Below are 25,870 nucleotides of genomic sequence, written 5' to 3'. Positions count from 1 at the left end.
TCATTACCTTCGCTCAACATTTTGCGCAGGCCATAGCAGCCACTAACAATGATCAAACATCGTTACATGATTTTTAGCAAGGTTACAGCATTCTTAATTCATCAAGAACATTGCAGCAGCTTGGGAGAATGTTACAGGAAGATGAATGAATTGAATTTGGAAAAAATGCCTCAAATGCTACATTCCCACAAGCTTGAATGAGGAAGATATGCTTGACGAGATTAGCGAGAACATTGTGACGCTTGCATTGGATCTTGATTTGGTAGTCGACATTGAAGATGTGGAAGAGTTATTAGATCTTGAATCAAAGGAATTGTCCAATGAGGACTTAATCAAATTTGAAGAAGAATGCATTGTGGAGGAGGAAAGAGGAAGAGTAAGAGGATTAGGAGCCACAGAAGGGGTTCACTGTTAAGGAGTTGTCCAGTGTGTTTTCATAAATCAATAAAACCATTGCCGAGTTTGAAAGCATGGACCAGAATGTTGAAAGATTTGCCAAGGTTGATTGCCAAATTCAGGACACTTTAAGTTCTTATCATCAAATTTACGATGAAAAAAAAGAAACAAACGGTGCAAACAAATTTAGGCATGTTCTTCAAATATGCTTCATCAACCCCCTGCCCATCAACCCATGAAGAAGAAGACTGTGAGGAGCCACAGCCAAGTACCGGTACAAGTGCAGTGATGGAATCATGTTGAGATGAAGAGACTTCCGATTAAAGTTAAAATGTTGACAATCTTATTAAAACCACTGTATAGTACAGGTACAGTATATATTTAATACAGTATTAAAAGTATTGTATATATGTTGAGACTCTTAATTAGTTTCATAAAGTTCATATGTTGTGTATCTTTACTAAAGGTTCTGTAATGTACATATGTTGAGAATCATCATTAAAGGTTGATTTGTTGAAAATGTTTTTGAAAAGTTGCCTTGGGACCTGGTTTGGACATGTGTTGTAAGGTGAATCCAACTTAAACCAATTCAAGTTACAACCGATCCTTTGGTCCCAATTATGGTTGTAAGTTGAGGACTACCTGTATTATGCATGCAATGTTAGTGGCACCATTTCCATGCCTTGCACTGCATTTTATTGATAGAGTGTTAACTGAAATGTAAAGTGCACAATATACAATCACTAAGTGTGACAATGCTTGGAAAGGATGCTTCTGTTTTCTTTTTCTTTGGCTTGGCTTCGCGGACGAAGATTTATGGAGGGGGTAAAAAGTCCACGTCAGCTGCAGGCTCGTTTGTGGCTGACCAGTCCGATGCGGGACAGGCAGACACGATTGCAGCGGTTGCAAGGGAAAATTGGTTGGTTGGGGTTGGGTGTTGGGTTTTTCCTCCTTTGCCTTTTGTCAGTGAGGTGGGCTCTGCGGTCTTCTTCAAAGGAGGTTGCTGCCCGCCAAACTGTGAGGCGCCAAGATGCACGGTTTGAGGCGTTATCAGCCCACTGGCGGTGGTCAATGTGGCAGGCACCAAGAGATTTCTTTAGGCAGTCCTTGTACCTTTTCTTTGGTGCACCTCTGTCACGGTGGCCAGTGGAGAGCTCGCCATATAACACGATCTTGGGAAGGCGATGGTCCTCCATTCTGGAGACGTGACCCATCCAGCGCAGCTGGATCTTCAGCAGCGTGGACTCGATGCTGTCGACCTCTGCCATCTCGAGTACTGCGACGTTAGGGGTGTAAGCGCTCCAATGGATGTTGAGGATGGAGCGGAGACAACGCTGGTGGAAGCGTTCTAGGAGCCGTAGGTGGTGCCGGTAGAGGACCCATGATTCGGAGCCGAACAGGAGTGTGGGTATGACAACGGCTCTGTATACGCTTATCTTTGTGAGGTTTTTCAGTTGGTTGTTTTTCCAGACTCTTTTGTGTAGTCTTCCAAAGGCGCTATTTGCCTTGGCGAGTCTGTTGTCTATCTCATTGTCGATCCTTGCATCTGATGAAATGGTGCAGCCGAGATAGGTAAACTGGTTGACCGTTTTGAGTTTTGTGTGCCCGATGGAGATGTGGGGGGGCTGGTAGTCATGGTGGGGAGCTGGCTGATGGAGGACCTCAGTTTTCTTCAGGCTGACTTCCAGGCCAAACATTTTGGCAGTTTCCGCAAAGCAGGACGTCAAGCGCTGAAGAGCTGGCTCTGAATGGGCAACTAAAGCGGCATCATCTGCAAAGAGTAGTTCACGGACAAGTTTCTCTTGTGTCTTGGTGTGAGCTTGCAGGCGCCTCAGATTGAAGAGACTGCCATCCGTGCGGTACCGGATGTAAACAGCGTCTTCATTTTCTTTTCAGTGCCAACCGCTCAGTCCAAGATTCCGCCCTGCTCCAGCTCCCTCAACAGCCCCTAAGGCTAGAGCTGGATGAGGTTCCCACCCTGGATGAGACATATAAGGCAATCGAACAACTGAAAAGTGGCAAAGCAGCAGGTATGGATGGAATCCCCCCAGAAGTCTGGAAGGCTGGCGGCAAAACTCTGCATGCCAAACTGCATGAGTTTTTCAAGCTTCGTTGGGACCAAGGTAAACTGCCTCAGGATCTTCGTGATGCCACCATCATCACCCTGTACAAAAACAAAGGCGAGAAATCAGACTGCTCAAACTACAGGGGAATCACGTTGCTCTCCATTGCAGGCAAAATCTTCGCTAGGATTCTACTAAATAGAATAATACCTAGTGTCGCTGAGAATATTCTCCCAGAATCACAGTGCGGCTTTCGCGCAAACAGAGGAACCACTGACATGGTCTTTGCCCTCAGACAGCTCCAAGAAAAGTGCAGAGAACAAAACAAAGGACTCTACATCACCTTTGTTGACCTCACCAAAGCCTTCGACACCGTGAGCAGGAAAGGGCTTTGGCAAATACTAGAGCGCATCGGATGTCCCCCAAAGTTCCTCAACATGATTATCCAACTGCACGAAAACCAACAAGGTCGGGTCAGATACAGAAATGAGCTCTCTGAACCCTTCTCCATTAACAATGGCGTGAAGCAAGGCTGTGTTCTCGCACCAACCCTCTTTTCAATCTTCTTCAGCATGATGCTGAACCAAGCCATGAAAGACCCCAACAATGAAATGCTTCTGTTTTACTGCAGAGATAAAGCATGTATATTCAGAAAAGCCATTCAAAGAATTAAACCTGGATATTCTAAATAAAGCTGCCAGAATTTTAGGAAGGTTTTAAATACCCTCCTAAGTCTGTATGTGACCTTTTCAAGTAGAATGCAGCTGTTCATTTCTGAAGTCCACCTAACAATGAGGAGATGGGAGTCAGATTTCCATATTATTGCTCTACTTTTCTGGCCACACATAAGACAATATCTATGAATTTAATCTGTAATTTAGTTAGCGATGTACTAACATTTGTAAAATTCCCCAGAAGACAAAGCTCAGGCTTCTAGGAAGGTGAATTCTGTGATCTTAGGATGTCACACAGAAGGGTCTCACCTTCGTGCAGAGCCAGGTAGAGGGTAAGAAGGAACCAACCTCTATCCCACATCTAAAGCACATCTCTAATAACTCAGGTTTATATTGGTGTAATTTTTGTGGGATGAGGTACAGCTTATGGGGAAAATTATAGAGGATCAATCTATACCCGACATTGATCTCTTTATTTTATAAAATGCATACAAAAAGGTCTTCCTCTTTCCTGACAAAGACCACAGGCCTGAAACGTTTATGGATGCTGCATGATTTGCTGAGTTTTTCTAGCATATTTTTGTATTGCAAGGACTGTACTCAACTGGTAGATAAACTGCAAGGTGTAGCTAGTGACTAGGCGTAGGAGACCTGTGTGTGCTGTATTGGCACCCTTGAGAGGAATTGCCACAAAGTCTCATAATGAAGATGAAGCTTCCGACTCCAGCATGAGGTTTGTTTATTATCATCCATCTCTACCTGTAAGTCTTCTTTGGCTTGGCTTCGCGGACGAAGATTTATGGAGGGGGTAAAAAAAAGTCCACGTCAGCTGCAGGCTCGTTTGTGGCTGACCAGTCCGATGCGGGACAGGCAGACACGATTGCAGCGGTTGCAAGGGAAAATTGGTTGGTTGGGGTTGGGTGTTGGGTTTTTCCTCCTTTGCCTTTTGTCAGTGAGGTGGGCTCTGCGGTCTTCTTCAAAGGAGGCTGCTGCCCGCCAAACTGTGAGGCGCCAAGATGCACGGTTCGAGGCGTTATCAGCCCACTGGCGGTGGTCAATGTGGCAGGCACCAAGAGATTTCTTTAGGCAGTCCTTGTACCTTTTCTTTGGTGCACCTCTGTCGCGGTGGCCAGTGGAGAGCTCGCCATATAATACGATCTTGGGAAGGCGATGGTCCTCCATTCTGGAGACGTGACCCATCCAGCGCAGCTGGATCTTCAGCAGCGTGGACTCGATGCTGTCGACCTCTGCCATCTCGAGTACCTCGACGTTAGGGGTGTGAGCGCTCCAATGGATGTTGAGGATGGAGCGGAGACAACGCTGGTGGAAGCGTTCTAGGAGCCGTAGGTGGTGCCGGTAGAGGACCCATGATTCGGAGCCGAACAGGAGTGTGGGTATGACAACGGCTCTGTATACGCTTATCTTTGTGAGGTTTTTCAGTTGGTTGTTTTTCCAGACTCTTTTGTGTAGTCTTCCAAAGGCGCTATTTGCCTTGGCGAGTCTGTTGTCTATCTCATTGTCGATCCTTGCATCTGATGAAATGGTGCAGCCGAGATAGGTAAACTGGTTGACCGTTTTGAGTTTTGTGTGCCCGATGGAGATGTGGGGGGGCTGGTAGTCATGGTGGGGAGCTGACTGATGGAGGACCTCAGTTTTCTTCAGGCTGACTTCCAGGCCAAACATTTTGGCAGTTTCCGCAAAGCAGGACGTCAAGCGCTGAAGAGCTGGCTCTGAATGGGCAACTAAAGCGGCATCATCTGCAAAGAGTAGTTCACGGACAAGTTTCTCTTGTGTCTTGGTGTGAGCTTGCAGGCGCCTCAGATTGAAGAGACTGCCATAGTGCACACATATAGTGCCCTCTATAATGTTTGTGACAGACATTTTTTTTTCCTTTATTTGACCCTGTACTCCACAGTTTTAAATTTGTAATCAAACAATTCACATGTAAATAAAGTACACATTTCAGATTTTATTAAAGGTTATTTGTATACATTTTGGTTTGACCATGTAGGTATTACAGCATCTTTTATACATTGTTCCCATATTTCATGGCACCATAATGTTTGGGGCATTTGACTTCACAGGTGTTTGTGATTACCAGATATGTTTCTATACTTCATTGGTGCAGGTGTAAGAGAGTTTTCAGTTGCCATTTTTCTACAGGAGGACCAGAATTGTGACAATGAAAATCAAAGAAGCCACTATGAGACTAAAAAACAAGAATAAGACCATAAGAGGCATTGCCCAAACCTTAGGATTACCAAAATTAACTGTTTGGAATACCATTAAGAAGCAAGACCCTATTGGTGAACTCGGTAATCATAAAGGGACTGGTATTCCAAGAAAGATCTCCACTGTGATGACAGAAGAATTCTCATCGTAATGAAGAAATATCCCCAAATGCCTTTCCAACAGATCAGAAACATTCTTCAGGAGGCAGGTATGGATGTGTCAATGACTACTGTCCACAGAAGACTTCATGAACAGAAATACAGAGGCTATACTGAAAGATACAAACCACCAGTTAGCCACAGAAACAGGATGGCCAGATTACAGTTTGGCAATAAGTATTTAAAAAAGCATGCAGAATTCTGGAAAAAATGTGTTGAGGACAAATGAGACCAAGATTAACCTGTATCAGAGTGATGGCAGAGAAATGTTTGGAGAAGGAACTGCCCAGATCCAAAGCTTACCACCTTATCTGTGAAACGTGGTGGGGTGTTGTGGCCTGGGCATGTATGGCTGCCACAGGTACTGGCGCACGTATTTTCATCGATGATGTAACTGTTGATGGCAGTAACAAAATTAATTCTGAGGTGTATAGAAACATCTTATCTGTTCAATGTCGAGCAAATATCTCCAAACTCATTGGATGGCACTTCATCCTACAGCAAAATAATGATCCCAAACATACTGTTAAAGCAACAAAAGAGTTTTTCAAAGCTAAAAACTGGAAAATTCTTGAATGACCAATTCAGTCACCTAATCGAAATCTAATTGAACGGGCCTTCCATATATTGAAGAGAAAACTTAAGGGGACAAGCCCCCGAAACAAGCAAGAGCAGAAGATGCCTTCAGTCGGGACCTGGCAGAGCATAACCAGAGAAACTTCTCAGCTCCTGATGATGTCTGTGATCACACACTTCGAGCAGTCACTGCATTCAAGGGATATGCAACAAAGTTCCAAACATGACTACTTTAATATACATACCATTACTATGCCCCAAATATTAAGGTGCCCTAAAATTAAGGGACTAGGTACAAAAAGTGCTGCAATTTCTACATGGTAAAACCAAAATGTACACAAGTAATCTTGAATAAAATCTAGAATGTGCACTTTAATCACATGTGAATTGTTTGATTACAATATTTCTCCCAAACATTATGGAAAGCACTGTATATATAAAGCACACATATACCTAATAATCTCTCTCTCTCTCTCACACACACACACACACACACACACACACACATATAATAAATATATATATATATATAAAAATATATATAATTTAAATAAATATAAATCTAAATGTTTGGAATGAATTACCAGGTTGCAGGATACTGTTTATCAATCTCATAGTGTACAGGAAGAAGCTATTTCCCAGCATGGCAGTCCTGATTTTGATGCCCCTATACCACCTCCTTGTTGGTAATGGGTCAAAGATATTGTGTGATGGATGGAAAGAGTCCTCTCTAATTATTTGAGTGTTATTTAAGCAATGCTTCCTGTACATGTTATCAATGGAGGAAAAGGAGTCCCCAGTGATCTTCCTGGCTATTTTGATGATCCTCTGTATTGGCTTCCAGTCCAATTCTTTGCAGCTATCGTACCACACAATGAAGAAGTCAGACAGGACACTCTCAATTGTGTTCCTGTAAAATGTTGTAAAGATTTGGGCTGGTAGTATTGCCCTCTTCAGGAAATGTAGACACTACTGTGCCTTCCTGACTTATGAGGCGGTGTTGTAGGTCATTCCTAATATGCACATCAAGGAACTTGGAATTCCTCCCATGGAGGCACCACATTTCATATTATGGATAATGAAAAACTCTGAGTTTCAACCCATCTATTTCCATCCCTCTGATTCCACACCTCTATTTCCTACTCTCCTATTCCACTCTTCTGATTCCACCCTGCTGTTTCTACCTCTCTGTTTCCACCCCTCTTTTTGGACTATTCTCTCCATGACAGAACCATTGATATATAATGGAGAATGGCCGACCTTCATCCTCCTGAAGTCCACAATCATCTCCTTTATTTTGTTCTCATTGAAATTCAGGTTGTAATTCTCACGCCATTTTATGAGCCTCCCAACTACCTTTCTGTAAGACAACTCATCATTATTGCTGATGAGCCCAACTACTGTTGTATCAACCACAAATGTGGTGATAAAAGAAAATGCAAATGCTGGAATCTGGAACAAATAATTGGGGCCCTGCGTTGGGATTTACCTCCACATACGCTGCTGGGCCTGGTATCCAATATGCTCCACATGGTGGTTTGGATTTTGTTACATGAGCATCCAGCTGGAACTTTCAGAGAATTAAGATGCCATTTCAAGAAGAAAATACCTTTATACCCTAAATTAATGTGAATAGCTGTGATTGCTTTAGATTGAAAGAGTCATGGTAGCATTTGTGTCATCTTGAATTGACCATGAGAGAATTCCTCCCATGGTAGCACCATATTTCATGTTATGGATAATGAATGGCAGCTGAAGTGACTAGATGAAGTCAGTCTATAAAAGCTTGCATGAGGAAGTCTGCAAAACTGGCAAATCTCCTGTCTGCTTTGCCTCTCCTCTGGACTATTGGAAAAGTCCATGAAGCTTTCACTCCTTGACCTACCTAAAGATCCAAAGAGCACCACACTTTGATAAGTGACATAGTTCAGTGGTAATACACAGTCCAGAATCATATTCAGACTTGAAAGTTGAGATAGTGACCATTTTAACTTGAGCACATGTGAGCCTGTATTTGAATTCTCATGAGGATTGCTTTCTTGTAATCTGCATTAACATAGCTCCATGGAGGGCCACTGTGAGGGCTGAGTGGATAAGGTCATTGTAATATTCTAATATGACTCCTTCTACATGATCTTTTGCCTGCCTTTGGTCTATTCCACAGTATACCAACAACAGGAATAGTGGAACTAGCAAAACAATGTTTGCACTGTCATGCTGTGACAAAACAGTGAATTTGTGACATGGTCATGACATTGAATTCTGATTTTGACACCTAAAGCAAGTACTTTCAAAGTGCATAATTGGCATCAGAATCCAAGGAAAACTCGGTGATGATTATAAGGTTTCTAGAACAGGTGCTGTGAAGTGCACTGGCAAAGATCACAATTTGAATATGAATATGCCTTTAAGTGACCTCACCAAGAGCGAACTAAAAATTACTGTAGGTTTTAGGTTTCTGTATTTTTATTTCAGATTTCCTGAAACTACACTTACTTTTGTTTTGCAGTAAAAACTGGTTGACCTGTCAGTGACCAAGAAGTTGATTTTGGATCAAAGATTATGGTGCTGCAATGCTGGAAAAGAGTACTGCATTATTTATAGAGTGTGACACAAAAAATATCTTCACCCTTGGTCACTCAAATCTTCATGTGAAGTTCCAACAGGAATTTCCATTATATTGTGATATGGCCCAGAAATGAACGCTGTTGCGTATTATTCTGGGTTAAATTTATTTTCAGTTCTTTCTCCAGGGGTATGACAACAAAAAAACAAATTAGAGCAGTTGTTCTCAACCTTTTTCTTTCCGCTCACATACCACTTTAAGTATTCCCTATGCCAGAAGTGCTCTGTGATTAGTAAGGGATTGCCTAAGGTGGTATGTGGGTGGAAAGAAAAAGGTTGAAAACCACTGTTTTAATCATACCCAGTTGACTCATTATGTGCAAGGTTTCATAACTCCAAAGGAAATGGGCCAATGACAATTTTTCTTAAGCAAAATATTTCAGTAACAATTGGGGGTAGAGCAGTGATTCTCAACCTTTCCTTCCTACTCACATACCACCTTAAGCAATCCTTTACTAATCACAGAGGATCGATGGCATAGGGATTACTTAAAAGTGATGTGTAAGTGGAAAGAAATAGGTTGAGAACCACTGGATTAGAGGCTAAAAGAGGCATATCCTGGCTGGTACCTAGTGACCTTGTGAGCTTTTAGGCACTACTGTCCATTTTTCTAAAAGTGCCTAAACTAACATTCAATTGATTTGAACACTTGACTGATTCAATGAAAATTGTTAATTTTTCATGGGGTATATAGTCTCTTCACTTAAAATACTGATGACAGGCAATATTTATAAATCTGAATATAATTAATAGTACGATGTAACTCATTTTATGATATTGACTGCAGCTGTAATCTTTGTTACAATTTACCTGATGTAACTTTGCTTTTTATTTTAAACTTCCAGGATCTAAGTAATAAGGATCTGAAGCGAGATCTCTACATCATTGCTCATGTCATACGAATAGGTAAACTCTTCATACTTAAAATTGTCTGTGGTTCAGACTGAAAATGTAAAAAAAAGTAGCCAGCGGAATGCATGAAAAACATGTGAAACTTCATTATTATTTTGAAGTATGAAATTCTGATTGTTATTGCAGTCTACCACACTATTATTTTAAGCAAAAAATTTAAGAAAATATAATTAGTATCATGATGAATGAACAAAGGGTTCTTGACTTATTGATACAATTGGATTTTAATTAATCATAAATTGTGTTATTAAGATTGGGATGGGATCACAAGATTTCCGACTTCATTAACACCTGAGAAGCCACTATTTTTGTATTCATATTGTTTAAGTATTTGATTCTTTTAACAAATATGTTTCATGCATTTCAAATGCTATAATAATAGTTGAGGTCTGTGGCATCAGGAGTATCAGCATAATTTTGCTTGCAATCAGTATTTGTTAGGTAACATAAGACTGAAAATTCTGGGATATGAGGACAAAAATGCATACTGCTTGAGGAACTCAGCAGGTTGAGTAGCATCAATAGGAAAAGGGAGAAAAATTGTTGACATTTCCAGCCAAAGCCCTTCATCAATACTGATTGTGAAGAGAGGAGATAGGCAGGAGAAGGCAGGAGAGATAAAACAGGAGCCAGTAGGGATTCCTGAAAGATGATGGACACATGAAGAGGGTGGGTGTAGTTGGGAGACAGAGGTGAGTAATTATATATATATATATCTAGAGAGAGAGAGAGAGAGAGAGAGAGAGTAGCAGTGAGCGAGGGATGAGACAGGGATGGTATAGGTTGACTGAGGTGAGAGTATTTGTTGAGAGTTAACCCTTTTACGCTTCTTCTTGCAAGGTCGAATGTTATCCAATGATTCAAAGAAGGGCCCCCCTCATGTACAGTACAGACGCCCATACGGATGTGCAGTGCTGAGTATGATGGACATTCTACCATCTAGTTCTGAACTCCGCGAAGAAAAGGATTTTGTTCTCAAGGTTTATACGTAAGTGAAGTATGTTTGTAATGGAATCAAGTCATATAGTCTTCTGGAAGCTTAGAGTTCTGCAGGGGGTTAGGAGCTTAGATAGTGCATTAGAATCTTATTTTTGTTTAACTGACAGAATGGATCAAGGTTTCTTATTGTTTGGATCTTACAAACAGATATGCTATTGTGGTGGATGATGTTTGTGCTCATACGGCATCACGTTGAAATAACAAGACCAAACCTGAAGTTGTCAGCCAGCGAAGAGAAGCATTTATTACAGTGTTATCAGGCTTGATATAGACACACAACATGTGAACTAGCGTCATGGCATCTGAAGTGCAAACAACCTCATGACGTAGCTACGTTGAGTAGGCCAGGCCTTCTCAATAGATCTACAGGTGCTGCTTAGTCACTATGCCTTGTTGCTGTAGTGGCTAGTTGCCAGTAGATAGGAGGTTGTTATGTCTAGCTGTCACAAGACAGGAGCCATTAGCACTGGTTCTGCCCACTCCTTCCAAGCGTACTGCTACTCAGATCACCTCAGAACTAGCAATAACCGATCAACTGGCTCACCAGTTCCAAATTAGTGCAGATGTTCTGCGGTAGAACCAAGCAGGGAGAGCAAAACCGACTTGCTATTCATGATGCCGTGCCAGATCATCATGTATGAAGGCTGCTGGGGGAGGAAGTGATATGTACTGTACATACTAACAGGGCTCGAAAGCTGCAAACAATTATTGACAACACGAATAAATGCAGTAGGAATTATGTGAGACACTTAACACATCAAAAAGTAATTGTAGACAGTTACAAAAAGTCAGTCGATTACAATTAAGGCATATGAAAAATCCAAAACAGTATCAAACACTTGAGACGCATTACCAAAATTGAAAGTCCATACTGTAAGCAGGTTGTTGGTAATTGTAAGTCTATAGTTCTGAACTCAAAGTCTGGTAGGAAAGAGTTAACTGTAGAAATTCAAGTAGCAACTAAAGTCTATAATGACGCACAGGAGCTGGTAGGTGGCGCTCTGTGGAGTGACTATCCATTGCTGTTTAATGTCTGTAGTGTCATACAGGAGTTGACAGGTGGTGCTGTGCTGAGCGACTGTCTGTTGCTGTTGGAAGTTTGCTGGCTAGCTTCTGGGCCGGTAAACTGTGCTGTGCTGAGCAGTGCTGCACTGGGACTGAAAAACCTGTACTGTTTGCCTGGTTGGCAGGAAAAGGCCTCAGTAGCATCAACGACAGGCAGTGTTGTGCTGAGCAATGGTTCACTGGAACTGAGAAACCTGTATTGTCTGCCTGGTTAGCAGGAAAAGGTCTCAGTATCATCAACGACAGGCAATATTGTGCTGAGCAAATGATTCAAAACCTATTACAATATGCCTTGTTAGCAGGAAAACGTCTCAGTGGCATCATCAATAGGTGGCTTTTTTTATTGCTTTAGTTCACAAGTTAATACCTGGGTCACAGAATCTTCCATCGGGGGATGGCTGGCTGCCCCCGGGTCGCATGATCTTACCTCGGGGGAATTAAGATGTTCGTTCCCAGGTTGAGTGGTCTTCTTTGGGGGAGGATGGTGAAACATGGGGGATGTTCCCTCCAGTCACAGCTGTTGAGGTGCAAACTTCCCAAAGTTTGAACAGGCAAGTTTTAAATGTTTGTGCTGCCAGCTAGAGACAACTTGCTGATAAACAACCACTTCAGCGTAATGGAGTGTGGGGTGCAGTAACATTCTGGAAAAACTGAGATGCTAATGCTATGATGTATCAAGCAAAAACATGCAGCCTTTTGGTGTCTGCAGACAGTTTAAATTGTTGCTAATAAGCATTCCCCTGACCTTGCAACTCGTTGGCCAGACTTGTTGCGCAGTTCATGAGGCACACAAGACAACAGCTTGGCCCACTCCAAATCACCAAAGTGAATGAGTAGGTTGGAAAACAGTCTTTCAAACAGTAACCTTCTACGATGCTTCTTGCTGTTCATTCAATTGACCGTGAAGGGAACTGTGATGTGACACTGATTGATTTGCAGTCTTTCATAGCTATGATTGACTGGAGCTGTGCAAAGTAGGTTCAGCTCGGTCAGGCGGTCCGTTATTTGTTCCTGGCTCATTGGAGCATTACTGCAAGCAAGCTGCTTGTTGTTGCAAATGATTTGAGCTTGGGCTTGCAGAGTTTCCATTGAGCGTGTCCATTATTTATTGTTGGCTCATGGTGCGTTGCTGTAGCAAATTAATTTGAGCTTGGGCATTAAGCATGTCCTTCATTTATGGCTGGCTTGTTGGCACGTTGCCATTGAGCGTATCCATTGTAGGATCTAGCTATTGGCTAGACCCGTCGGGGTCACCAACGTGGCGGACACACAACCTGTGACCTGGTGTCATGACATTTGAAGTGCTAATGACCTCATGACATAGCTACGTTGAGTAGGCCAGGGCTTCTCAGTAGATCTACGAGTGCTGCTGAGTCACTATGCCTCGTGGCTGTAGTCACTAGTTGCCAGTAGATAGGAGGCTGCTGTGTCTAGCTGTCACAAGACAGGAGCTGTTAGCGCTGATTCTGCCCACTCCGTCCAAGCATACTGTTACATTATTATAAATGTTTTATGCTTATTAATTATTAAGGAATATTCATTGGAGATTTTTAATTTATCAGTGTTTGCTCTGATGGATTAATTAATTACTCTAATGACAGTTTTCACTACAGGCATGCCAGCTAAAATTCAGCTGTGTTAGGGGCTGCTGATTTGATTTTACTCAAGAACAAGGCCTTGTTTGCTTTCTGCACCAATGTCAAGCACAGGAATTAAATTGGTTGAGCTGGATGGATCTGATGGTTTGTGGAAGATAATAGTACAAGATTGGTTGTCAGATTGCAGCTTAAAAGAGGTTTGGGCCAGGAGCACTGAAGAGTAATGAGTCAGGATTTGTTATAAGAGCCTAACCCAGTTGGAGTTGCAGAATCTAAGAGCCATAATAGGTATTTTGGAAGAGTTGGAAGATGGTTGGTGTGTCAAGGGTTAAGAAAGCTAGTGAGGGGATGTTTGATGATTTGGATTGCTGCGATTGGCAAGAATGTGTGTTGGATCTGCAAATTACATAAGTTGGGAAGTATGGCATCAGAAGGTCAGATAATTAGAACCTTCATTGTGGGAGAGTAGGACATGGGAGTTCAGGAATTAATAACTAGGATTTGGTTTATCAGGACTGAGGGTTTGGAGAATTCAGTGTATGGAGCTGATATTTTCATTCCACACAAACCATTTATATAAATTTGTTAATCTGCTGTACAGTATAACATTGTATGTGCATTGATTGCATTCGATTTTTCTTATGAAGCCTTCTGAAAAATTCAAAGAAACTTTTTGTCTGTGAAATATTGGAAATAAGAAAAGTAAGCCAGCAATCATGGACATAACTAATTGTGTATTCAAAAATGCATCCAAAACTTTGCTCCTCTAATTAGAGAATGTAACAAATAAAAAAATTAAACCAGCTAAGAAGTATAACTAGGTGAATTTCATCCTTGATACCTGGTTTTACCGAAACATTCCAGTGAAGAGTGGGTAGAGATCCATTTTATTCATTATGTCACCATGAACCTTTATTGTCAGAGGGAAGTATGGTGAATGAGGGGCAGGTTGGCAGTGGCCCTTTATCTTTGGAACATTGAGTGTAAGGTCTATCCTCTTTGAATATCTCAGAGATTGCGTTGAGCTTGTCCTCTTAAGCATAAGAAATGCAAAGTACCTCTTCATGCTCCAGCTCAACCACAGGTTTGGCTAACTTTGATTCTGAAGTGTACTCATTATGGATGTAGTCACTGAGATTGGTTCCTTTGCAGGCCAGTTGGTTAATATCTGTCTTGCATGTCATTGTGGATCAAGTGTAAGATGGAGACAAAAATCTCCAGGCAGCTGAGTGTAAGGATATTTTCAACGTAAGCTCCCAATTGATATATCAAAAGCTTTAGAGACATAAAAAATGTCACTATAAGGTTGGTGTTGCACCTCACATTTTTCTTAAGATTGTCCTGCTGTGAAAACTGTGATCACAGTGCCCCTGGAACAGAATCAATACCACAATTCAGGCTTTGTTGTTTAACCACTTACTCCCATAACTCAGAAAGAAATAAGTAATGAAACTCACAAGCACCATCAATACACCCAGCACAGCATATGTTTGATTAAGGGAAAGATATTTGAAGATTAACACTTTAGACATACCAATGCTGTCTCCAACAAATTCTCCAAATTATCTTCAATGGTATGGGACCCAACATCAATATCGTCTCCCAGTATTGTGCCTAGTATGTAGGCCCCAGTTAGCTATGTTGAGTAGGCCACATTAGTTGAGTTATGTGACAGGAACAAGTCTTCAGGGAGACAGAAGGTGCTCAAAGCCTGCTTGACGAAGCTCAGCATAGCCATGCATGCCTAAGGATCTCTCTGAATACTCACAGTAGCAAAGAATCATTCAAGATAGTATTTGGGACACACAGAGCCCCTAGGAGAACAGTGCATCATATGCACCCGTACATGTTAGTGGCAATGATCTGTCCTATCTGTAAAAGAGTTCTGTGTTCTCACACTGGCCTTATTACCCATCTCAGAACTCTCAAAGCTGGAGTTGTGGTAAGCCACCGAGAGCCTATCTGAAAAGAAGACAGTAGTGGGAGTTAACCAGCCTCAACCATGTTTACATGACTATTGTTGTACACTGATTAATATGGTTAGGTACATTAGAGTTCTATCTTTGATGAACAGGGAATGTGGATCGCTGATTGCCTTTGTAGCCTTATAAGCAGCTTAACTCATCCCAATTATTGAGGATCATTGTGATTGAGAGGCATATCCATGTTCATCTGATTCATAAATGACATGGTCAGTTTAATGGTTGATGATTGAATAATGTTTAATTCCATTTATACCTCCTAATAAAATGAAATAGGCCCTATCTACATAGTTCCACAAAAGCTCCAAGCTCCAGGCAATGACTATTTAAAACCACAAAAATTCAGATACATTACATTACTATAAATCAACTTCTAATACTTGTGGTATATATATAATATACACACACACACACACACACACACACACACACACACACACATTGATATATAATAGAAAAAGATAGAGAATTAAGATCCCTTCCCCTCCCCCCTAATAACCCCTACTATAAAGAAAGAATAGGAAAAGAAATTCACAACAGGAATACTCCATATTATAAAACTTGTTCTAATGTAAAGAGACCTTTAAGAGAAAGGGAATGACTTGAGTTTCATTTAAATATTCTTACCGGCCCTTTGTAAATATGGGCACTGTGGCGTGTCTTGAGGTTCTAGCTCAGAAATAAGACACACACAACAAGAAGTGCAGTTGGCACTGATTTAATGAACTGCCTGCTCTCCTTTATATCGTAAGGCAGCCCCTGGCTGCCATGTGACCAACAGGAGTGACCCATGTCCCTTCAGGCTCTAATTGGTGTCCTCACGACCCATCAACTGCGATTGGCTGGATCAGCCTGTTTTGCTGCAGCGTTGTTGACCTGCACCCTGTGCCACCCTGTGCACCGATTAGCCCTTTAGCAATCCGTCGCTGGCGATTGGCTAGCAGAGCCCATTTTGCATCAGCCTATGAGAACAGGCAACTGATGCCTCGTGCAGCCCATTCAATTGCCATGTTCGAGCGGCATCTTCTGCCTCGGCCAGCAGTGATGTCCGCGGGCTGCTTCATGGCTCCCACCATTCCCCCCACCCCCCCCGAACCATCAATTGGAGAAGTATTAGTACCTTTAGAAGGCCTGTCCCTGCGGCGAGGGATTGGGAGTGTAATTGATTGTTGTCCAAATGTGCCAGTTTGAGCCAGTCATTCATGAAAGTTTCTTCCCTGCCGCCGATGTCCAAAATACTGGTGGACCCATTGTGTCAGAGGATGTAATATTGTCCCTCATGCGGTGTTTGGAGTGGTGATCGATGAGCGCCACACCTCACAAAAACATATTTACTGTTCTTGATGTCCTTGAGGACTATAGATTGTGAATGGCCATGTGCTTTGGGAAGTGTTGGGGAAGGTGTTCCCAAGCATTCGTGCAGTCTGCTAGGGTGGCATTTTCTGGGGTACCAGCCAAAAATTTGCCAAGGATGACTAAGGGCGTGCCGTACACCATCTCAACTGCAGATGTATTGAAATCCTACTTGGGTGTAGTATGAATACCCAGGAGGGATGGCAGTTTATCTGTCTAATTGGGCCCTGAGCGTTTGGCTATGAGGCCTGATTTGAGGTGCCTATGGAACCTCTCCACCAATCCATTGACTTGTGGATGATATGCCGTTGTCTGGTGGAGTTGGGTTCCAAGAGTATTGGCCAAGGCTGCCCATAGACTGGAAGTAAATTGGGCTCCTCTATCAGAGGTGAGTTGTTCTGGGATCCCAAAGCATGCCATCCATTTGTTTAGCAGGGCCCTAGCACATGTCTCAGTGGATACCTCAGGTAATTGGACTGCTTTGGGCCACATGGTTGAATGGTCTAGAATATTGAGCAGATATCGGGAACCCCATAACACCGGTAGTAGGCCAACAATGTCCATGTGTATGTGGCTGAACCTTTGCCGTGGTGGTTCGAAAGTCTAGAGAGGGGCCTTAAAGTGTGTCTGGATCTTAGCAGACTGACATTGTGTGCAAGTACTTGCCCATTGGCTGACTTCTTTTCTGAGGCCATGCCTGATGAATTGGTCAGCTACCATTCTGACAGTGATCCTAATGGAAAGGTGTACCAGATTGTGGACCATGTCGAAATTTGTCTTTTCCAATTGGCCAGGATGATTGGGCATAGCTTACCGGTAGCTGTGTCACACAAAAGAGTAATTTCACCTGGACTAATTGGGACTTCTTCCAGCTACAGGCTGGTTACCGCTTGTTGTTGCCTGGGGAAATGGCACGTATGGCAGAAATGGTGGGTCGGGACAATATGTCAGCCACCACATTGGATTTTCCTGTGATGTGACTAATGTCGGTGGAGAATTCTGAAATATAAGAAAGGTGTCTCTGTTGCCTGGCTGACCATGGATCTGAAACTTTTCATGCATCCATATGCTAAATTTATTATCTACTGAATTAGAATTTTTTTTCAAAAACAATTGTATTTGTTTTCTCATAAAATCACAAAAATCCATTCTTTTCAGCAACATAGTATTAAACCTTTACCTATAAGGTGAATCTTTTTTCTCAGAAATTGAACATGCCAATAAAAGTGGAGAACGATCAGTTAATATTCTAGCTTTATATCCAACTTGATTAACTATATGCTGTAATTGCACTGATATCAAAAAGAAATCTATTCTCGAATATGTATATATGAATAAAAAGAGTAATCTCTCTCTTTAGGGTTCAATGTGCACCAAATATTTATTAAATTTAACTCCTTCATCAAACTTAATGTAATCTTTGCCACTTTAGCTCTCTTCCTTTGTGTTTCATCCAATTAACTGCACTGCATTCAGGGCTCAGAATGTAGTTTCCTCTACAGTGGAAAAACCAAAAGTAAATTTGATGAGTGCTGTGCAGAAATCCTCTCAGTCTACATGCATGATCCTGAACTTCCAGTAACTTGTCAATATAACTTTCTATTCTACTTTACTCTGATCTCTTTTGTTTTAACAAAATGTAATGTAAACTGAGGAACAGCATCGTCTAATCTTGCCATCCTCAGAACTCAACAATGAATCCATCAATCTCAGATAATATCTTTTATAGTTTTGGCCAAAACTGCTCAGTTCTGAAAGTCCATTACCTGGTAATGTAATATTTCACAACTTTCCAAAAAGTCCAGGTATTACTGCATATACATTAAAACATAGCGTATTACTGCATGTACAGGCCCTTCAATGTTGTACCGACCTATTCCGCAATAATTTATTTTTTGTCAAACTCGCACCCATAACCCTTTATTTTTCCTACCAATTGACCTTGTGATGTCCCAGTATCCTGGATTGATATTGAAATTAAGAGAACTATCCCACAGATCTGTCCAGTAAACTCTGACATAGTCACACACACAAAATCATATCATGAAGACATACCAAACTTCTTCACAATCAAAGGACAGACCCACTAAAGGGGCAACACTATGATATCCAGGCAGGAGGAAATATCTCTGACAATATAAACTCTAGACCTCATGATGTTTCATTCCATCAGATCAAACATGGGCAAGGAAACTTCCTCTTGACTGCTCCATATGTTGATTCTCAACTGATTAAACAAAGTCCCTTCATAGTCATCAACACTTAGAATAAGAATTGAAACAACATCATAGATTGTCTTCTGGAGAGTGATTTTGTTATCCAACACCACCAGTCCTGATGAAGAGTTGTGTTTGAAACATTGAGCATTCCCCCCCCCCCCCCGCCGATGCTTTTTTGACACAGAGTTCCTCCAGCAAATTGTGTTTGGCTTCAAACTCCAGCATCTGCAGTCTCCTGTGTTTCTCATTTCAGTGTCCATTTCCTTTTAGTTATGTTCCATTTCAGATTGGGGAGAGCTCCCGCCATCCATGTATACCGTATGCCTCTCCATTTTGTCCAAAACGGCATTCAAGTACGTCTGCAATCCATCAATTATGCAATCTTTCTGGCAGCCAGTATTTTTTAAACCACAGGCCCTTGAAGCAGTGTTTCAATTCACATTGGCTGGAGCCCCGAGGTCATTTAGCAAAATTCAATGTTCAGATTTATTTTCAGAGTATATACATGACATCACATACAACACTGAGATTCTTTTTCCTGCAGGCCACTAGTTATCGATAGTGCAAAAAAACACTGTACTCAAAAAAACATATGTATAGAAAAGAGAGAAATGTAAACAAGCTAACTATGCAATACCGAAAATAAATATTCAGTAATAAATAATGTACAAAGTAAACGTTCTTAAATGAGTCTCTGATTGAGTTTGTTGTTTAGGAGTCTGGTGGTGAAGAGGAAGTAACTCTTCCTGAACCTAGTTGTTTGAGTCTTGTGACACTTCTACCTCTCCTTTTTTTTTAACCTTTTTTTTAAACTTTATTTAATATTTTCCAAACAAAAACTTATACAAAATCCATTATAAAAAATTAGAACTTCAACTATCTCACCCCCTCCCCCTCCCTCAACAGACCCCACAAGGGAAGCATTACAGAAAATATTTATCACAGTTTAAAATATTAATAAATTTGTACATTTCAAATAAAGCGACCACATCTTAACAAAAAAAATCATAATTATCATGCAGATTGTATGTTATTTTTTCCATATAAATACAGAACCTCATTATGCCAACCATTTACATTTATCTCAACATCGTCTTTCCAAGAAGTCACAACACATTTACGCGCTAACGTCAATGCCAAATGCAAAAATGCTGTCTGAAACTTATCTAACCCTAAGTCCATAAATGGAACAATATAACCCAACAAAAAAATGTTGGGATCTAATAAAAATTGAATTTTGAACAAATTTTGAAGAAATTCCCTAATTTTATACCAAAATGGTTTAACTTTATCTCAAAGCCAAACAGAATGTAAGAAAGTTCCAACACATAATCCACATCTAAAACACAACTCTGACTTAATAAATCCATATTTTCTCAATTTCTCAGGGGTTAAATATAACTGATACAAAAAATTATAATTAATCATACTGTATCTTACATTAAACAATTTATTCTCAGCCTCAAAACATATCAACAATGAATCCATCAATCTCAGATAATATCTGAGATATCCAATAAAGTGGCAAAGATTACATTAAGTCTGATCGATATCACATTAAATCATTTTCCCATTTAGTCCTGGATTTATCTAAATTTATTTTATTTATAGTATCTTGTAACAAAACATACATCTCCGAAATAAAACCCTTATCTGAAAAATGAGAAATCATAAACTCAAATTTCATTAACTTGGGAATTTTCATTTCTCTTCCAAAATTTTCTTTCACTTTAGTGATAATAAACAAACAAAGAATTCCCTGAAATTCTAAATTTCTCTCTAAGTTGGTTAAATGATAAAAAATTTACCCTTTCAAGACAATCCTGCAATAACTTTATTCCTTTAATCTGCCAATTTCTTAAAAATCTATTATTCCAAGTAAAAGGAATTAATTTATTTTGATATATTGGAGCCTGAACTAATATTTTACTTTTTGAACCTATTAATACATATCTTTTAGTCCAAATCCCTAATAAGTGTTTCAAAACCGGTACATTCTTTTCTTTCTTTTTCTTTGGCTTGGCTTCGCGGACGAAGATTTATGGAGGGGGTAAAAAGTCCACGTCAGCTGCAGGCTCGTTTGTGGCTGACAAGTCCGATGCGGGACAGGCAGACACGATTGCAGCGGTTGCAGGGGAAAATTGGTTGGTTGGGGTTGGGTGTTGGGTTTTTCCTCCTTTGCCTTTTGTCAGTGAGGTGGGCTCTGCGGTCTTCTTCAAAGGAGGTTGCTGGCCGCCAAACTGTGAGGCGCCAAGATGCACGGTTTGAGGCGTTATCAGCCCACTGGCGGTGGTCAACCCTATCAAAAGCTTTTTCAGCATTTAATGCAACTACCATTGGTAGGTCAGGTGGCGTTGATGGCATGAAGTGTGGATCAGTGAAATCACTCTAAGAATAAATCCAGCCTGATCAGCATGTACCAATTGTGGTAAATACTTAGCAAGTCTATTGGCCAATAATTTCGCTATTATTTTATAATCCACATTCAATAAATAAATTGGCTGATATGAAGCTACTTTCAAAAGGTCTCTATCTTTTTTTGGTATAACTGTTATTATTGCACTTAAACATGAATCTGGTAAGGCTTGTTCTTGAGTTGATGAAGAACGTCCATAAATAAAGAAGACAGATCATCATAAAAAGCTTTATAAAATTCAACAGTGAACCCATCATCTCCTGGAGATTTCCCATTAGGGATTTGTTGAATAATATCCTTTATTTCTAAATCTGTAAAAGGAGAATCTAATTTCCTCACATCATCATCCCCTAATATTGGCAAATTTATTTCTGACAAAAAAGATTCAATAGAACCATTTTCTCGAACTCCCTCAGAAGCATATAATTTCTGATAAAATGATAAAAATTGGTCATTGATTTCCTGAGGTTTAAAAGTAACTGAATTATCTTTTCTCACAGCATTAATAGTTCTTGATGCTTGTTCTGTTTTCAATTGCCAGGCCAAAACTTTATGGGCTCTGTCCCCTAACTCATAATAACGCTGTTTAGATCTTTGAATCAATTGTTCAAATTGGTATGTTTGTAATGTATTATATCATAACTTCAATTTTGTCAAAACTGCCTTATTATCCTCTGTACAATTCCTCTGAAATTCTTTTTCCAAATCAGCTATCTGTTTTTCAAAACATTTCTCCTTTTCTTTTGATGCATAGCTAATAATTTGACCATGTAAAAATGCCTTCACAGCATCCCATACAGTAAAATTACACTGAACTGTATTCCTATTCAAATCTAAAAAAAGAAACAATTTGATCCTTAATAAATTTTACAAATTCCCTTTTTTTCAATAACATTACATTAAACCTCCAATGAAAGGTTGATTGAATAACTTCCAGTCCAACACAAGAAATGAGTAGCAATGAATGATCAGAAATTATTCTACACTTATTTCTTCTTTCTTTGGCTTGGCTTCACAGACGAAGATTTATGGAGGGGTAAATGTCCACGTCAGCTGCAGGCTCGTTTGTGGCTGACAAGTCCGATGCGGGACAGGCAGACACGGTTGCAGCAGTTGCAGGGGAAAATTGGTTGGTTGGGGTTGGGTGTTGGGTTTTTCTTCCTTTTTCTTTTGTCAGTGAGGTGGGCTCTGCGGTCTTCTTCAAAGGAGGTTGCTGCCCGCCAAACTGTGAGGCGCCAAGATGCACGGTTTGAGGTGATATCAGCCCACTGGCGGTTGTCAATATGGCAGGCACCAAGAGATTTCTTTAGGCAGTCCTTGTACCTCTTCTTTGGTGCAACTCTGTCACGGTGGCCAGTGGAGAGCTCGCCATATAACACGATCTTGGGAAGGTGATGGTCCTCTATTTTGGAGACGTGACCTACCCAGCACAGTTAAATCTTCAGCAGCGTGGATTCGATGCTGTCGGCCTCTGCCATCTCGAGTACTTCGATGTTAGGGATGAAGTCACTCCAATTAATGTTGAGGATGGAGCGGAGACAACGCTGGTGGAAGCGTTCTAGGTGCTGTAGGTGATGCCGGTAGAGGACCCATGATTCGGAGCCGAACAGGAGTGTGGGTATGACAACGGTTCTGTATACGCTAATCTTTGTGAGGTTTTTCAGTTGGTTGTTTTTCCAGACTCTTGTGTAGTCTTCCAAAGGCGCTATTTGCCTTGGCGAGTCTGTTGTCCATCTCGTTGTCGATCCTTGCATCCGATGAAATGGTGCAGCTGAGATAGGTAAACTGGTTGACCATTTTGAGTTTTGTGTGCCCGATGGAGATGTGGGGGGGCTGGTAGTCATGGTGGGAAGCTGGCTGATGGAGGATCTCAGTTTTCTTCAGGCTGACTTCCAGGCCAAACATTTTGGCAGTTTCCGCAAAACAGGACGTCAAGTGCTGAAGAGCTGACTCTGAATGGGCAACTAAAGCGGCATCGTCTGCAAAGAGTAGTTCACGGACAAGTTGCTCTTGTGTCTTGGTGTGAGCTTGCAGGTGCCTCAGATTGAAGAGACTGCCATCCGTGCGGTACCGGATGTAAACAGCGTCTTCATTGTTGAGGTCTTTCATGGCTTGGTTCAGCATCATGCTGAAGAAGATTGAAGAGAGGGTTGGTGCGAGAACGCAGCCTTGCTTCACGCCATTGTTAATGGAGAAGGGTTCAGAGAGCTCATTGCTGTATCTGACCCGACCTTGTTGGTTTTCGAGCAGTTGGATAACCATGTTGAGGAACTTTGGGGGGCATCCGAGGTGCTCTAGTATTTGCCAAAGCCCTTTCCTGCTCATGGTGTCGAAGGCTTTGGTGAGGTCAACAAAGGTGATGTAGAGTCCTTTGTTTTGTTCTCTGCACTTTTCTTGGAGCTGTCTGAGGGCAAAGACCATGTTAGTAGTTCCTCTGTTTGCGCGAAAGCCGCACTGTGATTCTGGGAGAACATTCTCGGCGACACTAGGTATTATTCTATTTAGGAGAATCTTAGCGAAGATTTTGCCTGCAATGGAGAGCAGCGTGATTCCCCTGTAGTTTGAGCAGTCTGATTTCTTGCCTTTGTTTTTGTACAGGGTGATGATGATGGCATCACGAAGGTCCTGAGGCAGCTTTCCTTGGTCCCAGCACAGCTTGAAAAACTCATGCAGTTTGGCATGCAGAGTTTTGCCGCCAGCCTTCCAGACCTCTGGGGGGATTCCATCCATACTTGCTGCTTTGCCACTTTTCAGATGTTCAATTGCCTTATATGTCTCTTCCCGGGTGAGGACCTCATCCAGCTCTAGCCTTAGGGGCTGTTTAGGGAGCTGGAGCAGCGCGGATTACGTGATTGCAAATGTCCGGATACCAAAAAAAAGTCAATCCTTGAAAATGAGTCATGGCGCGAGGAATAAAATGAAAAATCTTTCTCAGTAGGGTTTAACCTTCTCCAAACCTCTATCAAATCTTTCATCAAAGAAACCAATTGAACCACTGCTTTTGATTTTTTCACGATTTTTGGAGATTTATCTAATAATGGGTCTAATACACAATTAAAATCTCCCCCAATCAAAATATTTTCTTTAGCTTGGCTTAAAGTTAAAAAAGCTTCAGACATAAATTGTCCATCATCGACGTTAGGTGCGTACACATTCAACAAAGACCATGACTCAGCAAAGAGTTTACAATTAATTATTAAAATTCGCCAGCTGATTCCACCAAAGATTCAAATTTGAATAGTAATTTGAATCGCCACTCCTCTTGCTTTCAAATTAAAAGAAATTGAAAATACATAACCAACCCAATCCCTCTTCAATTTCAAATATTCTCTTTCAGTTAAATGAGTTTCCTGCAGAAAGGCAATATCAACTTTCATCTTTTTTATATAGGCTATTAATGACAAAGGTAAATCCTTCCATTTAATCAAATCAGCTTTAATCTTAAACGTTTTTGTTTAATCGGTTTATTTAAACTCTGCACATTAAATGTTGCAAATTTCAAATTAGACATTGTTATCAAAGTAAAATAAAAACAGAATAAAAACCCCTCTTTCTATTCCTTCTATTCACAGAGAAAAAAAAACCCTTAACTGATAACAAAATTTAAAGCTCCCCATGCTAAGTAATCTAGATTAAACAATCACAAAACCTCTCTCTAAACAAAGTAAAACTTACACTAATAAAAAGGTATTTTTTTATAAAAAGCAATTACAAAAGTAGTAACTCCCCACTTAACTGGGTGTGGAAAGAAATAAACTTCCTCCCACTGGTGGCAGACGACTTCCAAAAGCTTCAGCGCCCTCCACCCCCCCCCCCCCCCCCCCCCGACTGGACATAAAATTATGTCTAAATCAGCTCACAACCCCAATAAATTCAATCCCAAAACTTGTTCCGGATCAACAATATCAATCAAGCACTTTGACATATTTGTCTTCCCCTTCCCATTTCCATTCTTCTTATCAGATATCTTCCTCTTAGGTGAAGAATACCTTTCAGTAGCCCTGTTTTGCAAAGAATTTGAAAAAATTAAACCATCATGATCACTCTCAAAAAACCGTGATTGAAAATTCCCATAAAAGATCTTCAAAAATAGAGGAGTCACGTGATGGAGGAATGGCTGGTCGGGAAAACCAGCCCTCTCCAGGAAAATTGGAAAAAAAAGTTAGGAAAAAGCAAAGCATAACAAAAATAGAGTACAAGAAATAGAAGATAAAGATACAGAGAAGAGAAAGAAGATGGCTTCCAAGAAGGAGAAAGTAAAAACAACTGGAAAAAAAGAAGTAAAAAAAAGTCGCCGGAGAAAAAGAAGTCCTTACCTGCAGGAAGGAACAGGACGCTGTGGTGACGAGGAGCATCCAACTGTCTGCCCTACAGAGTCGCAACCCACCAGCCGGTGCACTACAAAAATGGCTCTTGGAGCCAAACAAAAGTGCGCAATTACACAATCAAAGGAGAAAGAGGACACCAGCGGGAGGGGGGCTCAGCACAGGAGCAGACTGTCACAGACCGAGCAGCTGAGGGACACCTGACACCAGGGCTCTCAGCTGGAGGATAAGGAAGACAGCAGAAGAGGGTGCAACAAACAGATGTGGAAGACAGATG

The 25,870-nt window shown here is 41.1% G+C and overlaps 1 protein-coding gene across 21 annotated transcripts in view; it reads left to right on the top strand.

Annotated features, from left to right (window-relative positions):
- The window catches only part of dock3 (dedicator of cytokinesis 3), a 939,092-nt gene that overhangs the window by 482,760 nt on the left and 430,462 nt on the right, over positions 1-25,870 (top strand). For all 21 annotated transcript variants that reach the window (XM_069936839.1, XM_069936837.1, XM_069936835.1 and 18 more), the window contains 2 exons: positions 9,570-9,630; positions 10,477-10,624. In XM_069936839.1, the coding sequence (XP_069792940.1) occupies positions 9,570-9,630; positions 10,477-10,624 (209 nt within the window). The remainder of the gene's footprint in view (positions 1-9,569; positions 9,631-10,476; positions 10,625-25,870) is intronic.

Source organism: Narcine bancroftii, chromosome 5 (assembly GCF_036971445.1).
Source record: "Narcine bancroftii isolate sNarBan1 chromosome 5, sNarBan1.hap1, whole genome shotgun sequence".
In the NCBI taxonomy this organism is placed as follows: Eukaryota; Metazoa; Chordata; class Chondrichthyes; order Torpediniformes; family Narcinidae; genus Narcine; species Narcine bancroftii.
Note: the sequence above shows the minus strand (reverse complement) of the source record. Positions and strands in the feature narration are given on the sequence as shown.